Source organism: Pholcus phalangioides, unplaced genomic scaffold (assembly GCF_987345545.1).
Source record: "Pholcus phalangioides strain wild (caught in Gottingen) unplaced genomic scaffold, Ppha-v1.0 ptg000014l_1, whole genome shotgun sequence".
In the NCBI taxonomy this organism is placed as follows: Eukaryota; Metazoa; Arthropoda; class Arachnida; order Araneae; family Pholcidae; genus Pholcus; species Pholcus phalangioides.
In genome coordinates this window covers 9,684,201-9,702,997 of record NW_028301607.1, presented here as the reverse complement: position 1 = coordinate 9,702,997, position 18,797 = coordinate 9,684,201, and the positions used below count along the sequence as shown (strand labels likewise).

The following is an 18,797-nucleotide window of genomic DNA, read 5'->3' as shown; positions in this document are numbered from 1 at the left end:
CCTAGAGCGAGCGCAAAAATCTGAATGTCCTGCGATTTATTATAGCAACTGATCCCATTATCGTGGAGTGCTCCTATGTACCAGAAAAGCCCTCCCCCCTCCAGCCCCAGGGCCGTGCTTGGCGGGCCAATGCGTCAAGACCGCGCTGGGGTAGTTTATTAAAGAATCATAATAAAGAAATTGACTCAAATATAACTTGTATCACAGTGTTCTTCGATCTCGTGGAAAGTTGGCTGATTGACGGACTGATTTGCTTTTGTATATTTCAGCTGACCCTATGTGTATACAGGTTTTCCTTATGTTGAAGATCAAATGATTGTCGGACTCATATGATGATATGTGAATGTATATCTGCAGTGTGATAATTACAATGTAAAATATAATACTTAAGTGTAGTAGTCGGGGAACCCCGTATGGCGAACTGTGTTTGCTGGGCTGGGGCTTAGTATCTCTTATTAAAGAATCAGGCAATATCTTCCTTCTTCAATTCAAAAACAAACAATATGAGCGAAACAGCTCTCAATGGTGTTGATAATTAATAAATACCCTACAAAGCACTGGAGGTGTGGTGTCTGTTTTGGTTGTAAAGAAATTGTTCATTGAAGGTGTAGCGGTGCCATTACTCGCAAACATATGTAAGGCACTTGGCCAAAGATGCTCGCATGCGTCCTCATATCCACGTTCAGGAGGGAGAGAGAGAGAGAATTTCTGGTTACCCTAATTCAATGCTTTCTCTCGCATATTGGCTACATAAATAATAAATAATATCATTAGAATTATTCAGAATTTCGATATGTGTTTTGCGGAATGAAAAAAAATATGCTACCTCATACAATATGGGAAATCTTTTTTCTGCGCAGCAAAGAAACTCACGTGTACCACGGAATGTTTATTGCATGTTTAACAGTCACATTGAATGGTTCTGGTGACATTGAGATTTTTTTCATGTATATACACATCATTTTTCCTCTTACTGGAAATATGTTGTAAGATATGCTGTAAACTTATGTTGTAAAACATTGGTAACTTTTGCAATTTGTGTCAAAGTGGGTCTCTTTAGTGTAATAGAATTGTTTAATATTGTATGTATTGAGAATATTTGCAATCTTCGAGATTTATTTTTGAAAGATGTGTAATCTGATGTGCCAAAAGATGTTTTAACCCCTGCAAACTGTTGACAATGTAAATCAGAAGCAAAGCCACAGCGGGGATTGATGATCCTACACCTTGATCTCCTTACGGGATGAACGTCATATGATAAGTACAATTTTTAAGCATGCTATATACAGGGTGATTATAAAAAAACTATCCCGACATATGGGGGCCCCTAACTATCATACCATTCACATAAACTGAATGAAATTTTGGCATAAGGTATTTTGATGTATGCGCTCAAGAATGATATGGAAAACAACAGTGTCACTCTAACAGTTACGGTTACAGTGAGAAAATATCAAATGGCAACACCAAGTTTTTTGTATTGGAATGTGATCTCCATTGTGAAAAACCCTAAATAGCGTTCGAACGGCAACTGTAGCATGAAAATCACCGGCGGTAGATAGGCTAAAAGTGAGGACAACCAATAAGGACAGAGAAGCAGCATAAAGTAAAGCATTTGATTGTGTTTTCCACATGACCTTGTGGAGGACTAATCGGGCTGGGATCTCAGCCGAAGAAACGGTGTGACGAATGAAACGAACATTAATGCTCTGGTAAAGTCACGGCAAAGTCCTTTTTCCTTGCCTAGCTCCGGGGATTTTCGTGCTACAGGTGCCATTTCAACGCTATTTAGTGTTTTTCAGTATGGAGATCGCATTCCAATGCAAAAAACTTGGTGTTGCCATTTGATATTTTCGAAATCTTCTCACTGTAACCGTAACTGTTAGAGTGACACTGTTGTTTTCCATATCATTCTTGAGCGCATACCTCAAAATACCTTATGCCAAAATTTCATTCAGTTTCTGTGAATGGTATGATAGTTAGGGGCCCATAAGTCGGGATAGTTTTTTTATAATCACCCCGTATATATATATATATATATATCTTATATATAAATGTGAAAGTATGTATGTATGTATGTATGCTCTTTATACAAATCTACAGTTTTAGACCGATCGTCGCCAGGTTTTGCATATATACCAAACAGGTCCGGGATTGAACCGTAGGCTACTTTAAAACTTCGTCAGAGCTGGGCAAATGCCCGAAATGGGCGAAAAACTGTCGGGCAACAATGGTATTGGGGCCTCAACAATTACTTACGGAACGTTTACTTTGGTTACCGTGGTTTCCAACAATGCGTTTCAGACGTGTATATATGCCTTTACAATGGTTTGTCACACCTTCAATTCTGTTATTATAACAGTTTACTCATTTATAACGGTTTGTCACATTTCAATCCTCCCAGTAATTGAAGAAAACCCGGGAAGCGCCGGGTATTTCTGCTAGCCTATATACACGGTGTCCTGTAAGTGATAATGCGGCCTTTATCTTATCAACCGCCCATCGTATAGGTATAGTTTCAATTTAAAAAACTCTGGCACAAAGTTGACACTCTGGTACGAAGTTAAAAAGTTATCATTATCCACCAACATGCGAGTTCAACTGCAAAATGACTCAGCACTGCTATCATTTTCACATCAGTTGATCAAACTTGACAATGGAAGAATTCCCGTATACCCAAACACTGGACTGATTACGCGTTCCCAAATGGATTTTGCCAGTTGTTAAATTCAGTTCAAGAACTTGCAGACAAAGTCTTCCCAAACATTCAACAAAATCACCGAAACCATGAGTGGCTTTGTGAGAGAGCGATTCTGGCAATGAAAAATGACAGTGTGAACAAGATCAATGAAAAAATCCTAAAAATTATTCCGGAAGACACCACATCTTACAAATCGCTTGACACTGTCACAGACAAAGCGCAGACAGTTCTGTATCCTGCAGAATTTCTAAACTCTTTGGATATTCCAGGTGTGCCACCACACATCTTGACCCTCAAAGTCGGAGCACCTATAATGCTTTTAAGAAATTTTGAGACGCCGATACACTCTGCAATGGCACCAGACTCTGCGTGAAGAAATTGCACACTTACATCATTGAAGCAACGATTCTAACTGGATGTGCTGGAGGAGAAGACGTCTTCATTCCACGTATCCCAATTATCACTGAAGAAATGCCATTCACTTTCAAGCGATTACAATTCCCGATTGGTTTAACTTTTGCCATGACAATCAACAGAGCGCAAGGCCAGTTGTTAGCAGTGGCAGGTATCAACCTACATGAGCCCTGTTTTTCACACGGACAGCTTTGCGTCGCCTGTTCGCAATTTGGTAATCCCAAAAATTTGTACATCTACACACCAGAGGGAAAAACAAAAAATATTGTGTATCCACAAGCGATTGCCTGAAGTTTTTAATTAAAATATTTAAAAATAAAAGTAATTTTTTCTTAATTAAGTTTATTCATTTATAACGGTTTGTCACATTTCCAATCCTCCCAGTAATTGAAGAAAACCCGGGAAGAGCGCCGGGTATTTCTGCTAGCCTATATACAGGGTATCCTGTAAGTGCTAATGCGACCTTTATCTCATCAACCGCCCATCGTATAGGTATAGTTTCAATTTAAAAAATTCTTAAAAGGCGTTTGAATAATATTCGCTGCACAAGCTGGACGTATGACATCGCTGACAAAACTGGGAATAAAAATGTTCAACGCCAACTGATGAACTCAATGCTTGCCTCAAATCATCAGCACTCTGGCACGAAGTTAAAAAATTATCATTATCCACTAACATGCGAGTTCAACTGCAAAATGATTCAGCACTGCTATCATTTTCACATCAGTTGACCAACCAGTAGACCCAAGCACTGGACCGATTACGTTCCCAGATGGATTTTGCCAGTTGTTAAACTCAGTTCAAGAACTTGCAGACAAAGTCTTTCCAAACATTCAACAAAATGACCAAAACCATGAGTGGCTTTCTGAGAACGATTCTGGCACCGAAAAATTACAGTGTGAACAAGATCAACGAACAAATTATTCCAGGAGACTCCACATCTTGCAAATCGGTTGACACTGTCACAGACATTTAGTTCTGTATCCTGCAGATTTTAATTAAAATATTTAAAAATAAAAGTAATTTTTTCTTACTTGATGCAGAAATTTTTTTGATTAATAAATATTTAATAAGCTATACGTATATAAATGTTTTACGGGGCGGACAACGTCGCCGGGTATCAGCTAGTATATATATATAAATCCAGTAATTACACCCCATAACACTAATTCGAGAGGCATTTTTAAATATCTGTTTTAGTCTAAGACAAGGGTTTCCAACGTATGGCCCGCGGGCCACATTTGGCTCTCGGAACTTTTTTGCCGTGGCCTCTCCGACTGCTTTAGGAAATAGTAGAAACATTGAAGAGAGACGATTAAAAAACATAACGATTCGATTACGCCAACAGGGCCACTGAGAGACGGAGCATGAGGCCCAAACAGTTTTTGCGGGAAAAGTTGGCACCTAAAAATTCATATCTAACTTCAGAAAAACACCTTCATGGAAAAAATAATTTCAGAATTTTTGAAAGAAATAATTTTTTCAGATTGAAATTATCACTTTTCGGAATTGTTAAAACTTTCTAATTAACGGGAGAAGAACAATTTCTCAGAATTACTGAAAGAAATGATTTTTGACACAAATATTTTCAGAATTAGTGAAAGAAATAATTTCAGAATTAACGATAAAAGTTATTTCATAATTGATAGAAAAAAATAACAATTCCATAATTAATTTCTTTCATTAATTCAGAATTAATGAAAGTAATATTTTAAGTATTACAGAATTTCGGGAATAAATTATTACAGATTTGTAAGTTACAGTTAATAAGAGATAATTTCAGAATACACGAAGTCACCTGTTGACCCCTCTGTTAAGATAAAACACTGTAAATATGTATATTCAATGTTATATAATTCTAACTAGGGGTCGTTCAAGTATTACGTCATCATCGATGGAAGTTTCCGATTTGCTGCTACTACTACGACACCATACATGCACCCCGTCCATATTCCTCTGTGGAACCTCTAACGAATTGGTGCATGCGGAAATGTGAGTGTACGTGTAGTGAAACCTGACGTGGAGTTTGTTTCTGTGTAATGCTTGTTATGTGTCGTGCTGCCATCTATATTTCAGAAGGGAAGTGAGTGATGTGTTATGATTGAATTGCATTTGTACTGCTTGTAGGTCTGTTGCTCTCTGCGGCGAGACTTTACAAAGGGGAGATCGGCTCGCATTCGCGCCTTGAAGTTGGGAACCACAGGAAACGAACTTCAGCCGACCACCACTATGGCGACGGTGGGGTTTGAACCCGTCACTATGACCACTCGACCACCATAGCCGGCTTTCCGATTTGCTGACTTTTAATGACAAGGGGGGGGGGGGTTTGGATAATGCTTACGTGATCAACCACCCTTTATGAAAATATGAAATATTTTCAATGGCATCTTACTCGGTGCGCCAAAAACGAGAAAACCCTTTCGATAGGCACCTGAACTAACATTATCCCTATTGATAAGTCCCCTACAGAGCCGCTTTAGTAATCTCTAGATGTTCCGCGGATCCAAGTGATCTGGAAATGTGTCCGGGCCGCTTAAGTGCTCTGGAACTGTGCCACACATTACTCAAGTGAACCGTAATTATATGCCGCGGATCACATAAATAATCTGACAATGTGCCGCGGGTAACTTGAGTGATGTAGAACCGCACTGGGGGCCACATGAGAGTGCTCTAAAAATACGTGACATGTTAATCAAGGGATCTTTAAATGTGTCAAGGATCATTTAAGTGTTCTGGAACTGTGTCCGAGTTATTTAAGTGATCTGAAAATTTGCCACGGGCCGCTTAAATGCTCTGGAATTATACCACGGGACACTTAAGCGATCTGTAAATGTGCCGCTTAGTTCATTTCTTTAAACAAAATTAGGTTTGAGGAGGGCAGGCCGCATCAGATAACTCCCCGGGGCCATATTTGGTTCGCGGGCAAAGGGCCTTCATGTGATTTATCATTGTATGGCTTAGAGAGTGGGTCGCGATGAATTTATTAAAAATAAATTTTGTGTTCATTGCCCTCAAATAACATTGAAATTAACAGAAATTTATTATAATAACATATAAAGGTATTGTGTTCCGAAATTTCAAATTTAAAAAAATAAATTTTTGATCGTGGGAGGGGGAGGGGGCACGAGCCCCCCCTATGCCCCCCACCCCATATACGTCTCTGATCCCACCAATATGCGTTAGGATTCAGAGGGGCAGAACTGATGACGAAATATTGCTGACAAGGGGAGAGAGGGGTCAGAGTTTTGCTGACAAGGAGGACAAAAATGGTTAAAAATTTGCTTACGTAATACTTGAACGGCCCCATACCTCAGGTTGGTGGCCCATGGGCTTCTTAAGAAGTTTCAATGTGGTGCGGATGTCTGAAAGGTTGAAAACCCCTGGTCTAAGAAGGTTTCCTCTAGGGCTTCCTCTAAAGACAGTTTCCCAAACTTCTTTGTTCCATCGTCACCCCGACTCAAACCAACACATACGATCCTATGCTACGCGTGTAATAGCTTCCCACCCCCAGACCATTCCGTCGCCCACCAGGGGGCGATATTACCTACTTTGGGAAACACCGCTCAAAGATTTAAGTGCGCTCTTATCCCCTCCCTTGGAGTTCGCATCCCATAAGTCAGAATCGCCCTAACGTCATAGAAACGATGTTATGTCATGTAACGCACTAACAGACGTCTTTATGAAACGGAAATTTTGTGGAGGCATCGAGAATATGGAATAGGTCCACCGAGTACTTGTCCAAGGCCCCGTCCACTCGTGTCTGACGGAGCGTGTCTTCAAATGAGGAATTAAGACGGCAATCGCGATTTTCCGAGATAATTCCGACTCACCGCCCTAATGAAAAGGAGGAAAACAACATCAACGGCAGACCTCACACAGCCCTTGGTATATGTACATATTTAATAGAGAGAAGATATTCCATCTTCTTCACACTCTCGGAGTGCCCATAAAAAGCATGCACCAATGGGAACGAGACGTCGAACTGAATACGGAATGAGAGTCGGTCGTCTAAGTATGTAGCATGAAGTCATCACGTGCGTATAAAAAACATACGCGCACATAAAAAAAAAAGTACGCACGAATGCGAGCAGCTATTCCGAGGCGCATGGCTGCCTAACCAAAGGGCGCGAAAGGCCGATGACAGGTTCATGCTATTCATCTCCATTCGGAATGGAAATAAAGGTAATGATACATCGAGATTAAATCTCCATCCAGAGGGACATTAAATTTCTTATTTTTGGCTATTCGATGCCATTCAAATGCGAAAACTCTTCTCGCCCTTCACCGCGCGATTTCTAATCATTTCATAATTACGTGGGCGGTCCCCCAAAAATTTGTTTCAGTTGCGTCAGCACGTGGCTTTCGATCACGGTTTTCGTGATTCGATCGGGAAAATGATTTCGTAACCGACAATTATTTTATATTCCGATTACTCTTTACTCTGAATGTTATTTTGTGAGCATCTGATAGGGAAATTTCTTTTACTGGATTGGTCTCGTTACTTGGAAAGATAAAACTCAATCATGTCATCGGAATCGTAACATGGGCAAGAAGATTCCGATATCGAAAACTCGCACCATTGCATGCTTTGCAATTAAGGAAATCATTTTACGTGGGCCCCAAAAAGAAATGAAATAAAGAATAATTTAAGCGGATTTGTTGAAACGAAGAAGTTTAGGGGCCGTTCAAGTATTACGTAAGCAAATTTTTAGCCATTTTTGACCCCCCCCCCCCTTGTCAGCAAAATCTCGTCATCAGCTCTGAATCCTAACTCATATTTTCATAAGGGGTGGTTGATGACGTAAGCATTCATTATCCAAACCCCCCTCCCCCCTTGTCATTAAAAGTCAGCAAATCGGAAGCCCCCCCACCCCCCCATCGATGATGACGTAATACTTGAACGGCCCCCTTATCTGATGGGTGCGGCAGGATTTCACAAAGCACATACACCTGACATTTTCGTGCAATAAAAATTAGCTAATTTCGCCTCTGAGATGAAGTTTTCGATGCAGCTTCTATTCAACCTTAAGCAACTTTCATTTGTGTCACTGTAGCAAAGCAACTAAAGTTCTCAGCCAATGGGAGACGAAAGCATCAAAGATCAAGACGTTGCCCGACAAAAGGCTTTCTTCTAACCAAACGCTAATAATAATAATATCTGAAGGTAGTGGCGGCATTTTACCACTTGTTAATCTTAAATTTAAACCTTTCAAACTTAAAACCCCAATTTTGACCCACTTTCCTCAACTCACACAAACACATTTTACACATATACAATACTCTCTTGTCTATCTCTTCAAACGGGGCTCCCAGTCCTTATGGTGATTGATGGCCCACTTTGAGGTGCCAGGAATCACCTCAAAATTCTGATTCTGGAATTAATGTTCTGTTTCACGGACGATGACTGATTTCTTCTCAAGAAGTTTAGTGCCTGAGGGAAGTTTTTCCTAATGAACACAAGTTCACTCAGGCTTCCTTACAGGTTGCTTTATTTAATTCTATCACACCATCAGATGGACCCTTCTTCCGTCTTAAAAGATGCATTCGAAAATATGTTGTATTTAATCGACCCGGAGTGGCCCAGAACTCTTCCACTAAAATGAAATAGACGATTTTACACGTTAAGAGACACACACAAATACAAAATTGTGATAGAACCCAGAGCCACAACTTATCAGAGGGGATACGTGCATCGAGTCACTTCTGAAGTCACCAAAATATAGAAACCTTGCTCATATCACGGTGAGCAGTAGAGATATTTTTCCTTTCAGTCACAGGTGATCACGGAAGGGGAAAATAGCGTCCCCTTTACTCTCTATTATAACAGTGTGTGCGTAGTGGTAGGGGTAGACCCTTTTTTCCTTCTTTTTTTTTTGACGCCAGTGGCTTAAATTCCATGTTGACATGCGCTGAATAAAAAGATCATTTGGTACCTTTGGTAACCTAGGTTCCTTTAAATAAAAACTGTTTGTCTTATGATATATCCCTCCCTCTCATTTCAGTGATAGAGTTCTGGGTAACCATCCAATTTTGATATAACTGAAACAGGCTAACTTACCTGGTGATACAGGCGTCTCGTACTGCTTCTCTCTGTCTGTATTCACATGTTAAAAGACAGAAAAAACAGATCAATCAATTTGCCACACAAAGAAGGAAAAAAAAACAATGAAAAATCTGATACTGCTGATTTTGTGAAATTCAATATCGATCACGATCAGCATAAATATGCCCCCATTATTAGGTATAAAACAAGACGTATCGATAACCATTTCGGATATAAATATCATTTAAACACCGTGTTGAAGCCTTACTCTTGTGGAATTTACGATATTATCGTTACGCCGATCAATAAACAATACGTGATGCATCGGCCTTCGTATGAATTTCATTACCACGAACGACGGCGACTGATGTGGAAAAATTGATTTCACCCTTTTCCATGAATCTCGTGACAGTTTCTTTTTCATTTCGCGATACTGTATCCGATATCGAGTAGCAGAATAATACGAGTGGAACCATAGCCACATCACCGAAGGTAGTAATTTCATGAACCCTAATATCGCGACTCCTTGTGTGGTCATATCTCTTTTCTTCTCCCCCCTGCATTAAATCTCACAGAAGATATCATTTAATGGTATTCGTTTTCTTCTGTCCCGAGTGTCTCTCGCCCTCGATGTTACGATTCCCGCTCCAATCCCACTAGGACCTTAGAACAAGCCCCCGGTTAATATTAATTAAAGGAAAGCATTGATACGCGGGTTATATCTTATATCCCTTCTTCTTCTTTTCTGTTTCAGTCAGTTAATGGTAGTGTTTCCAGCGTCTTGTGTAGAGTGTTGAGAAATTCTGGGCGGACAGGACGCACTTAAGAATGGCAGGTTCCGTTTCGGTGCATTATCTACAGATGGTAATTGAGGACTGCTGTTTACATACGAATTGCACTGGAAACGTGACCATCACTCGTGGAAAAAAAAGAAAGAAAGAAAGAAATAGAACAAAGATGTGTGGTCACAGAGGAAAATGTGTTCCTATGGTAGGCTTAGTCCTCACTTGATCAGGACGTGCGAATTTTATAATCCGAATAATCGCAACCAAAATCATGCCAATGTTATAATTATCTCTTTGTTTCACTCATAGTAGACATATAATACGAAATCATTCAAAGTAATCCATCAACTGCAAGACAATGTGATGTGCACAGGGTGTTTCAGAAATTCAGAAAACTCAAGTTTCATAAAACTCATTGGTTTTGAAATCACATCGTGACTTAGACGGGATTGCACTATGAAAGGTATTAGAAAAAGACTAGAAGGATTTGCTATAGTTCTTTTATAAAACTTGAAAAATGACCATTAAACGCAGGGCCGTAACTGGAGTGGGGGGGGGGGGTGCAACTGCCCCGGCGGAAAAATGTAGGGGGCGGAACTTTTTAGGTGGGAACAAAGAACACCGTTACAAAATTATATAATTTTAAATGTGTTAAGGGCGGCAAAAGTCCTAGTTACGGCCCTGAGTAAACGCATCGGTTATATTCGAGCGAGTGTAACCAATAGACTTGTTGGCTGTTTTGTAAAAGATCTTTTACCATACTTTTATAGTGTAGTCCCGGCCTTAGAGACAGTGACAGAGATTGTAAGATGAAACAAGTAGTTCGTTTGATGGGAAGGCCTGGAATTTCAAATAAGCCCCGGTTTGTGAAATAACTTACGACTTTGGCTAATAAATGACATCACAGTCTCGGTTTAATGTCCTTTGAACAGTGGCTAATGCTGTCCTTCGTAAACATGAGTCAGATCAAGTCACAATAACTTCGAAATGGGGTCACCTTGCCTAGTAAAGGAAGGGGGGGGGGTGTTTGAAGCGACTTCCCTGCAATGTCTCACTGCAGCGGATGCGTATGGCTCGCAGGTCAACTGTTCGAGCTTATAGATCAGGGGTGCAAAACCTTTTTAGTCCACGGACCAGATACATCGTATTCTATCACTCTTTTGGGCCAGCAACTTATGTTGTATATATACATACACACAAGGTGGCAAGGGCGTAGCGAGGGTGAGGGGGACTTGGGGGTCTGGTCCCCCCCCCCGAAATGAAAGTGGGCCCCCCCCCCCGAACGAAATTTCTGGCTACGCCCCTGCAAGGTGGGCAAAAAGTCCGTAAAAACTTTAAAAATCCATAAAAAACCAGAAAAATAACCGAAATAAAAAACGGTTTGCAGGGTTAGCATCTCTAGGTCACGGGAATCATTTTAAGATAGATAAAATAACCCTAAAAAAACAGCCTTTTCTTTTTTCCAAAACTTTTTGCCCACCCTGTATATCGTATATATATATGTATGTATGTACATTATTGTGTGTATGTGTGTGTGTGTGTGTGTGTGTGTGCGCGCGCCTTAATATTTTGTCCTTTCCAACATTCTTTTATAAATTGCCCGTTTTCTTTGCATTTTCGTATTTTCAACGAGGTTTTTTTTTGAATTTTAATTCCTCAATTAAATCAAGAATTAAGATTATTTCCATAATTTATATTATGATCACTTTGACTCTATCGTAATTAATTATAGTCATATAAATATATTCAAACGAAGGTTTTTTAACAACTGGATGTTGCGAAGATATATTTTGGAAAGATAGAAAATTCAACTGCCCCTGCGGGGAATCGAACCCATGTCCTTTCACTTTCCGGTTGAACGCCATGGTAGCGGAGAGTGACGTCATCCTTGTATAAGTCGCCATCTGGTGGCAGCGTCAGCAGTTGTGAGCTTGGCCTGAGTCTGGTCCGGCCGTCCATGTACTCTTTTGAGGTAACGGAAGTAAGGTGCTTTGCATCAGTCCGGGGTTGTGAGTGGTTCTATCTATCTATCCCGTTTTTATAAGCATAGTCAGGGTCATAGACATAAGAATTGGTTATATTGTATCTCTGGTCAGGGTGAGGACCGCAATTAAATACTTGCCAGCCGAGGAGAGCGAGCGCCTGCTAGAGATAGAAGGCCCCGCACGGGTTGCCGAGTTCATGACGTCATGAGAGTAGTCTGGTAAGACTGTCTGCAAAGTTTGTCATATTTGGAACCACAGCATTTCATATCGTTTCTTCTTATTTTATCTCTATCTATCTTTCCAAAATATATCTTCGCAACAGCCAGTTGTTAAAAAACCTTCTTATGGTAGTGGAGAGTGACGTTATCCTTGTAAATATATTCATCTCACACATCTGTCAAACACACCCTTTCTTTTTTGTGGAAAATTTAATTTTAATCCGATGCGAGCCACAGTAACCCTGTGTTGCTCGCCATTGGCGATTTTTCAGCGATAATTGACAACCTTAGACAATTTTTTTTTTGACGATAGATGGCAACGTCCCGTATGAATCCGATTTTCAGTATTTCAACGGAGGAAATATGGTCAGCCCAAGCATTTATCTCGTATGTTGTGTGTGGGTATCAATATTTTTCTAAAGGAGCACCTTCCGTGCGCTGGATGGCACCCTTGGCGGGCTTGTGCTTCCCTACTATACAAGCTTTGAAAAATCTTGCTGTGTGTGAGCAATGATAGCTTTTCCACAATTCCAACTTTCAATCCATCACTGTTTCCAAGTGATAACATTTTAAAATTAGATAGTGCTTTTTGAAACAACCCTAAAGACGGCGCTTCCTCCCATGACAAGTGCTCAGCGGAATACTAAGACTATTAAATATTATATTCCATTTCACTTCAGCTACGCTCAGCCCCCCACTGTTAGAAGCTTTCTTCATCATAGATAGATTGACAGGTAACAAAAAGATTACTCCAGGCTTATGAAGGATTGCGTGTTTCCAACGGAAGGGAATGAGACAGGAATTGGATGAGGTGCCATTTAGAGATTGATTTACCTGTCCGACGGAAAGATACAGCGTACAATGAAAAGGGAAGAGAATTGGCCATAAATTTTTCAGACAGTACAACCCTATGTCGAGATTAGACAAACTCGAACGCCCTTGAGAAGGTTCCAATGCGTGGAAATAGGTAGCGCTGCAAGACTAAATACCTGCGTGATAATACGGGAAATTCACCGATAACAGTTCGTCATTAGTAAATGAAGCAACCGAGTGATAGAGAAAGTGAGTAAATGAGCGAGCGAGTGAGTGACAGACTGAGTTGGGAATAAGCTAATGCGTGAGTGAGTAACCGTATGAGTGACTCACTCATTTGCTCATTCCAATACATGGAAATAGGTAGCACCGCAAGACTAAATACCTGCGTGATATACGGGAAATTCACCGATAACAGTTTGTCATTAGTAAATGAAGCGACCGAATGATTGAGAAAGTGAGTAAATGAGTGAGTGAGTGACAGATTGAGTTGGTGAATAAGCTAGTGCGTGAGTGAGTAACCGTATGAGTGACTCATTCACCTGCTCACTCATTTGCTCTCCTCACTCGCTCATTTGCCGTCCTGCTCACACTCACTTGCTTATTCATCCACTCACTTGCTTATTCATCACTCACTTGCTTATTCATCACTCACTTGCTTATTCATCACTCACTTGCTTATTCATCCACTCACTTGCTCAGTCACTGTTTTACTCCCTCACTCACTAACCTTGACTCCCTTGATCAATCACTCACTTGCTTACTTTCACCATCGCTTGCTTATTTAACTCACTGGTCCATTCACCCCGACTCATCCATTCATTCACTATCTGACTTTGTCGATGAATTTCTTGTCGTCGAATTTTGCGTGGAAGTGAATCTTCCCCAGTGGTGAATTTTCGTTTTAGTGAATTTCGTGAATTTTGTGGTAGTGAATTGTTGGCGATGAATTTTTTTACACGCATATGATACGTAGTTGTTATGACTTTTCAACTTCGATGTGATAGTCATTCTTTCTGATATAAAATCACTAATATATATATTAATTTTAAAGTGAAATTTGTATGGAAAATTTTGGTGGTTAACAGTTAGAAATATTAAATTGCTTTATGAAATTTTCATATTAAAATGATTTGAAGTGAAGTTATCATAGGAAAATGTGTATGCAGTTTGGTGCTACATACGGTCTACGTTAAGGGTTCTCAACCTTTTTTTAACCTGCGACCCAAAATCACCAACATCGCGACCCACTAGTCTATCTTTAATATATTGGCAAAGATTTTATTAAATATTCCTGATCACAGAAATGTTTAGTTTTTGAAATCAGTGAAACAGTCATTCCCGTTTTTACAGACGGGCGCTTGCCTAGCGCCCCATGGGCTAAGAACCCCTGGCCTATACGGTCCGGCTACTAAATGAATTGCCCCGGCATCGAACCCGGTATGTACCCCTGTCTCATATGTATTACGGAAAATGCGTGTGATAAATCGATTATTATGCATAATCGCGAATCGTCTTCGCAAGTTCGATAAATTTATCACTTTCACCAATGATTAAGCATAATGACCAAGCGGTAAATAAGTAGCAAATTTGATAAATACTAAAATAATTATCACTTTTACCGGTGATTATAATACCCAGAAATCGTAAGACCCGAGCATCGCTGGTAATAGCTAATTTATACTTAAGATCGTTAAATGGAATTTTATTATATCAAAATAATAAATCTTATTACGGCAATTGGACCAATTCGGGATATTTACCAATACGAGATAGATTATGCATAATATCCGGCAAATGTAATGAATTTTGTACATTTTATCATATTTATCAACGACACTTGGGTATGATGCATAATCACCGGTAAAAAGTGATAAATTTAGTTTAAATTATCAAACTCTCCAGAATCGTCGGCGATTATGCATAATAACCGGATTTATCACATTTACCGTAACGTGTGCTACCGGGAACCGGGCTCCCTTTCGAGAACCAACAATAAAAACCCTAGCACCTACCAGTGGACGGAATAATATCATCGATAATTCCAGTGATGCCGGACACGATATTGGTGCTGCTGGGAGCCGAGCCAGCATCCATCTGCATGGGGCTGCTGCCGTTGGTCTCTCGCGGACCAGTCGGAATCCCGGGATCGACTCCTTCAGCGTTGATTCCCTCAGCTGGAGAACTTCCATCGATAGCCTCGTCGCTGTCGCTTACGCCGGATCTTGTGGTACTGGTGTCCCTGGATCCACCATCCGCGCTCCTCGCCATACCGGATGATGATGATGACGGGGCCATACCGGATCTGGAAACCGCATCGAGCTGACTCCTATTTTCTCCCGACTGAAACGATGGTTGTGGAGCCGGCAAGACTCCGCCTTGAGCGGTTGGCCGTGGTTGGTACGGGATGCCACCACTGGATCCTTTCGATATTACGATCGGATAGCCTCCGCTCTGCTGTTGATCTTGGATTTTTCTGTCCCAGCCTACGGCAGATCAAAACATCATGACTTGGGTGTACACTTTTTAGTTGTGCAGTGCAGGACTTGTGCGGTGCAACTGTGCTGCTCTTTGGTGCGAAACAAAATTCATCGAGGTGCGGAAACATACTACGAAAATTTCTAGGCATATTGCGATTAGAAAGCTGTGTGAATACAGGGTGTCCGATAAATTATTAAAGAGTTTTAAGCAGGTCCGGCTTCGAGTTCACCTGCCATCCGGGTGCCAAGCCCAAGTGACGTCCCTAATTCGACAATGGTACGAGGCTGAAATGGATTCAGCCTAGGGTGCTCTGGACTGATTCTTTTTTTTATCCGTCCAAAGTCACACATCATTTCTTACCCAACATAATATACTTGCTTATACGTCCCGTTTTTTTGGTTCAGTGTTTTCAACTATGCCACTCCAAGGATCCTAGGGCAGAAAGTAAGGGAGTGCGCGTGGGTTCTGGTGCTCCAGGCCCTGGACAAGTGAGACAGAATTCTTTCTTTGCCTCTATTTGAACGCTCCTGAAAAATGACTGGATGGGGACACCAAAATGCGCTATTGCCCCGTGTGACGGAGTCCATTTTTTTTCCTGGTATTACGGCCCCGGTCCTGTCTGTTTCTCCCAAACATATACAGGGTGATTATAAAAAAACTATCCCGACATATGGGCCCCTAACTATCATACCATTCACAGAAACTGAATGAAATTTTGGCATAAGGTATTTTGATGTATGCGCTCAAGAATGATATGGAAAACAACAGTGTCACTCTAACAGTTACGGTTACAGTGAGAAAATTTCGAAAATATCAAATGGCAACACCAAGCTTTTTGTATTGGAATGTGATCTCCATTGTGAAAAACCCTAAATAGCGTTCGAACGGCAACTGTAGCATGAAAATCACCGGCGGTAGATAGGCTAAAAGTGAGGACAGCCAATAAGGACAGAGAAACAGCATAAAATAAAGCATTTGATTGTGTTTTCCACATGACCTTGTGGAGGACTAATCAGGCTGGGAAACGGTGTGACGAATGAAACGAACATTAATGCTCTGGTGCACGACAAAGTCCTTTTTCCTTGCCTAGCTCCGGGGATTTTCGTGCTACAGGTGCCATTCCAACGCTATTTAGTGTTTTTCAGTATGGAGATCGCATTCCAATGCGAAAAACTTGGTGTTGCCATTTGATATTTTCGAAATTTTCTCACCGTAACTGTTAGAGTGACCCTGTTGTTTTCCATATCATTCTTGAGCGCATACCTCAAAATACCTTATGCCAAAATTTCATTCAGTTTCTGTGAATGGTATGATAGTTAGGGGCCCATATGTCGGGATAGTTTTTTTATAATCACCCCGTATATATTTTCAAGGTATCGCTCAGAGGAGTGATAGCGCTGGTGTCTTGTGAATTTTTATTATTCAAATTTTTGAACATCTAAGTGTCTAAAGAAAAGCGTAGGCTGTCGTCCTTACAACCTACCGACCGGGTGCGACGCACCCCTTGCTTGAGCCATCCCAGGTTTTAAATTAGTTTTTAATTGATGGAATTGGTATATATTTGAATTGAGTTTTTGGGGAGAAAGTTATTCTTCCGAAAGGGGAATTTTTTTTATTACAGAAATCAAATATTAGGTCTAATTTTTGTCGACAGAGGCGCTGCACGGAGGTTCGACAGGAGTGATTGGATCTGAGGGGTGTTACTGTATCAATAGATAATCCTTTGAGCAGCGCTTCTTACCGACAAAAATTTTAACATTTCTATGGACAGCTTTCATTTTCACTGGGATAAATATCCACAGACTGAACTCAAAATTGTAGTGTGGACACAAGTTGAAACAAGTGTATTAATGTTAAAACTTCAAAACACAAACCAGCTTTCAAAAATTTCAAATGTCTTATCAATTTATTAATAGAAAAAAATTTATAAAGAAAACAGAGCATTTTTTTCAATAAATGCAATTTGTGTAAAAACTGTATTCATGAAAGAGTAATCCTTTAACACACGAATGAGAAAAATAGTTGAAATTTCCGTCGATAGAGAACGTTATACTTAAGCAAATCGCAGAATTTCATAGAAAGCTACTTTTTCAATCTCTCCCGTGTCCGAAACGCTCGTGAAGTATCAGCCGGCGATTCATGGCTGAGATAAAGCAACTTCACCAACATCACAATGAAAGCCTTATGCAAGCGCCAGTAACAGGAAAATTCCGAAATCATGTGTTGATCGCGCACACGCTGTATTTTATAGGACTCTCTGATGAGCATATTTCAAATGATTTGTTTTCGTGCAGCACCCTCTATGATCATAAATTTCAACTAATTTTTTTTGCTCTACCAAAAACAAAAAAAAATCCCCCCCACCCCTCGCGAGAATAATTTATTTGCCAAAACCGCATTCAAATGTACCAATTCTTTCAATATTTATGAATTTTTAAACTATTTGTGGTAACTTGTGGCAACGTATATATAGTGGCAACACTTACGTTAAGCTTCGAAATTGGATATGATAAACTGTCAGAACGGACAGAAGCCATACTCTTAACCAACTGGATGCTTTATATCTGAAAATTTCGCCATCAGAATAAATTGTCATGCTCTTAAGGGCCGTATTCACCGACATGGTTTTAAACTGCAGTCACAATCTTTGGATAAGAGATCAACATAGATTGGTTAAAACCAATCTCTCCGTGTCGATCTCTTATCAAAAAATTGTGACTATAGTTTAAACCATGTCGGTGAATGCCGCCTTAAATGGATCACATGACATAAGTTTAGTTTCTACCCTGTTCTAAAAGAATCCCATTCAAAAAACTCAACTTTGACTAATGTGATCCGCCCCATTCACCATGGTGTACTCCAATTTTCTTGTTGTTAAATGGGCAATTTAGAACTTCAAAACTAAAAAAAAGACAATGATAAATTGAAACTATAGCAACTTGACGACGAGTGCGTGTGCGTGCAGGTGCAAGAAAATGAACAGAAAATCATCTACTGTTTATATATCAGAACTATACATAAATTGCATAAGTTTGTATACATCACCGTTTTAATCATCGAAAGCAAAAGGCTGAACAGCAAATGTCACACATGCGAACAGCCCCTCCCAGTGATTTCCATCGGAATCGGCACTTTTTGCCACCGCGAATCAATTAGAACAATCTCCCGTGATTGAGAATCATCCATGTCTCATTCACTGGCTTTGTTTAAGTGAGACATGTCGGCCTGGTGTATGATGCGAGGCTGTTAGTTATATATCTCACCTGACGTCTTTCCCAAGTAGTACGCAAGTTTCCAAACTCGCAACGTAATCCAGAGCTAATTTGGACTTACAGGTGTTGCTTTTTACGCTAATGT

General features: G+C 40.3%; 1 protein-coding gene across 1 annotated transcript in view; it reads right to left on the bottom strand.

Moving 5' to 3' along the window:
- LOC149078112 (uncharacterized) overlaps nt 1-18,797 on the bottom strand; it is a 62,681-nt gene that overhangs the window by 4,717 nt on the left and 39,167 nt on the right. The window contains exon 4 of the mRNA XM_089241703.1: nt 9,174-9,209. Within this exon, the coding sequence (XP_089097829.1) occupies nt 9,174-9,209 (36 nt within the window). The remainder of the gene's footprint in view (nt 1-9,173; nt 9,210-18,797) is intronic.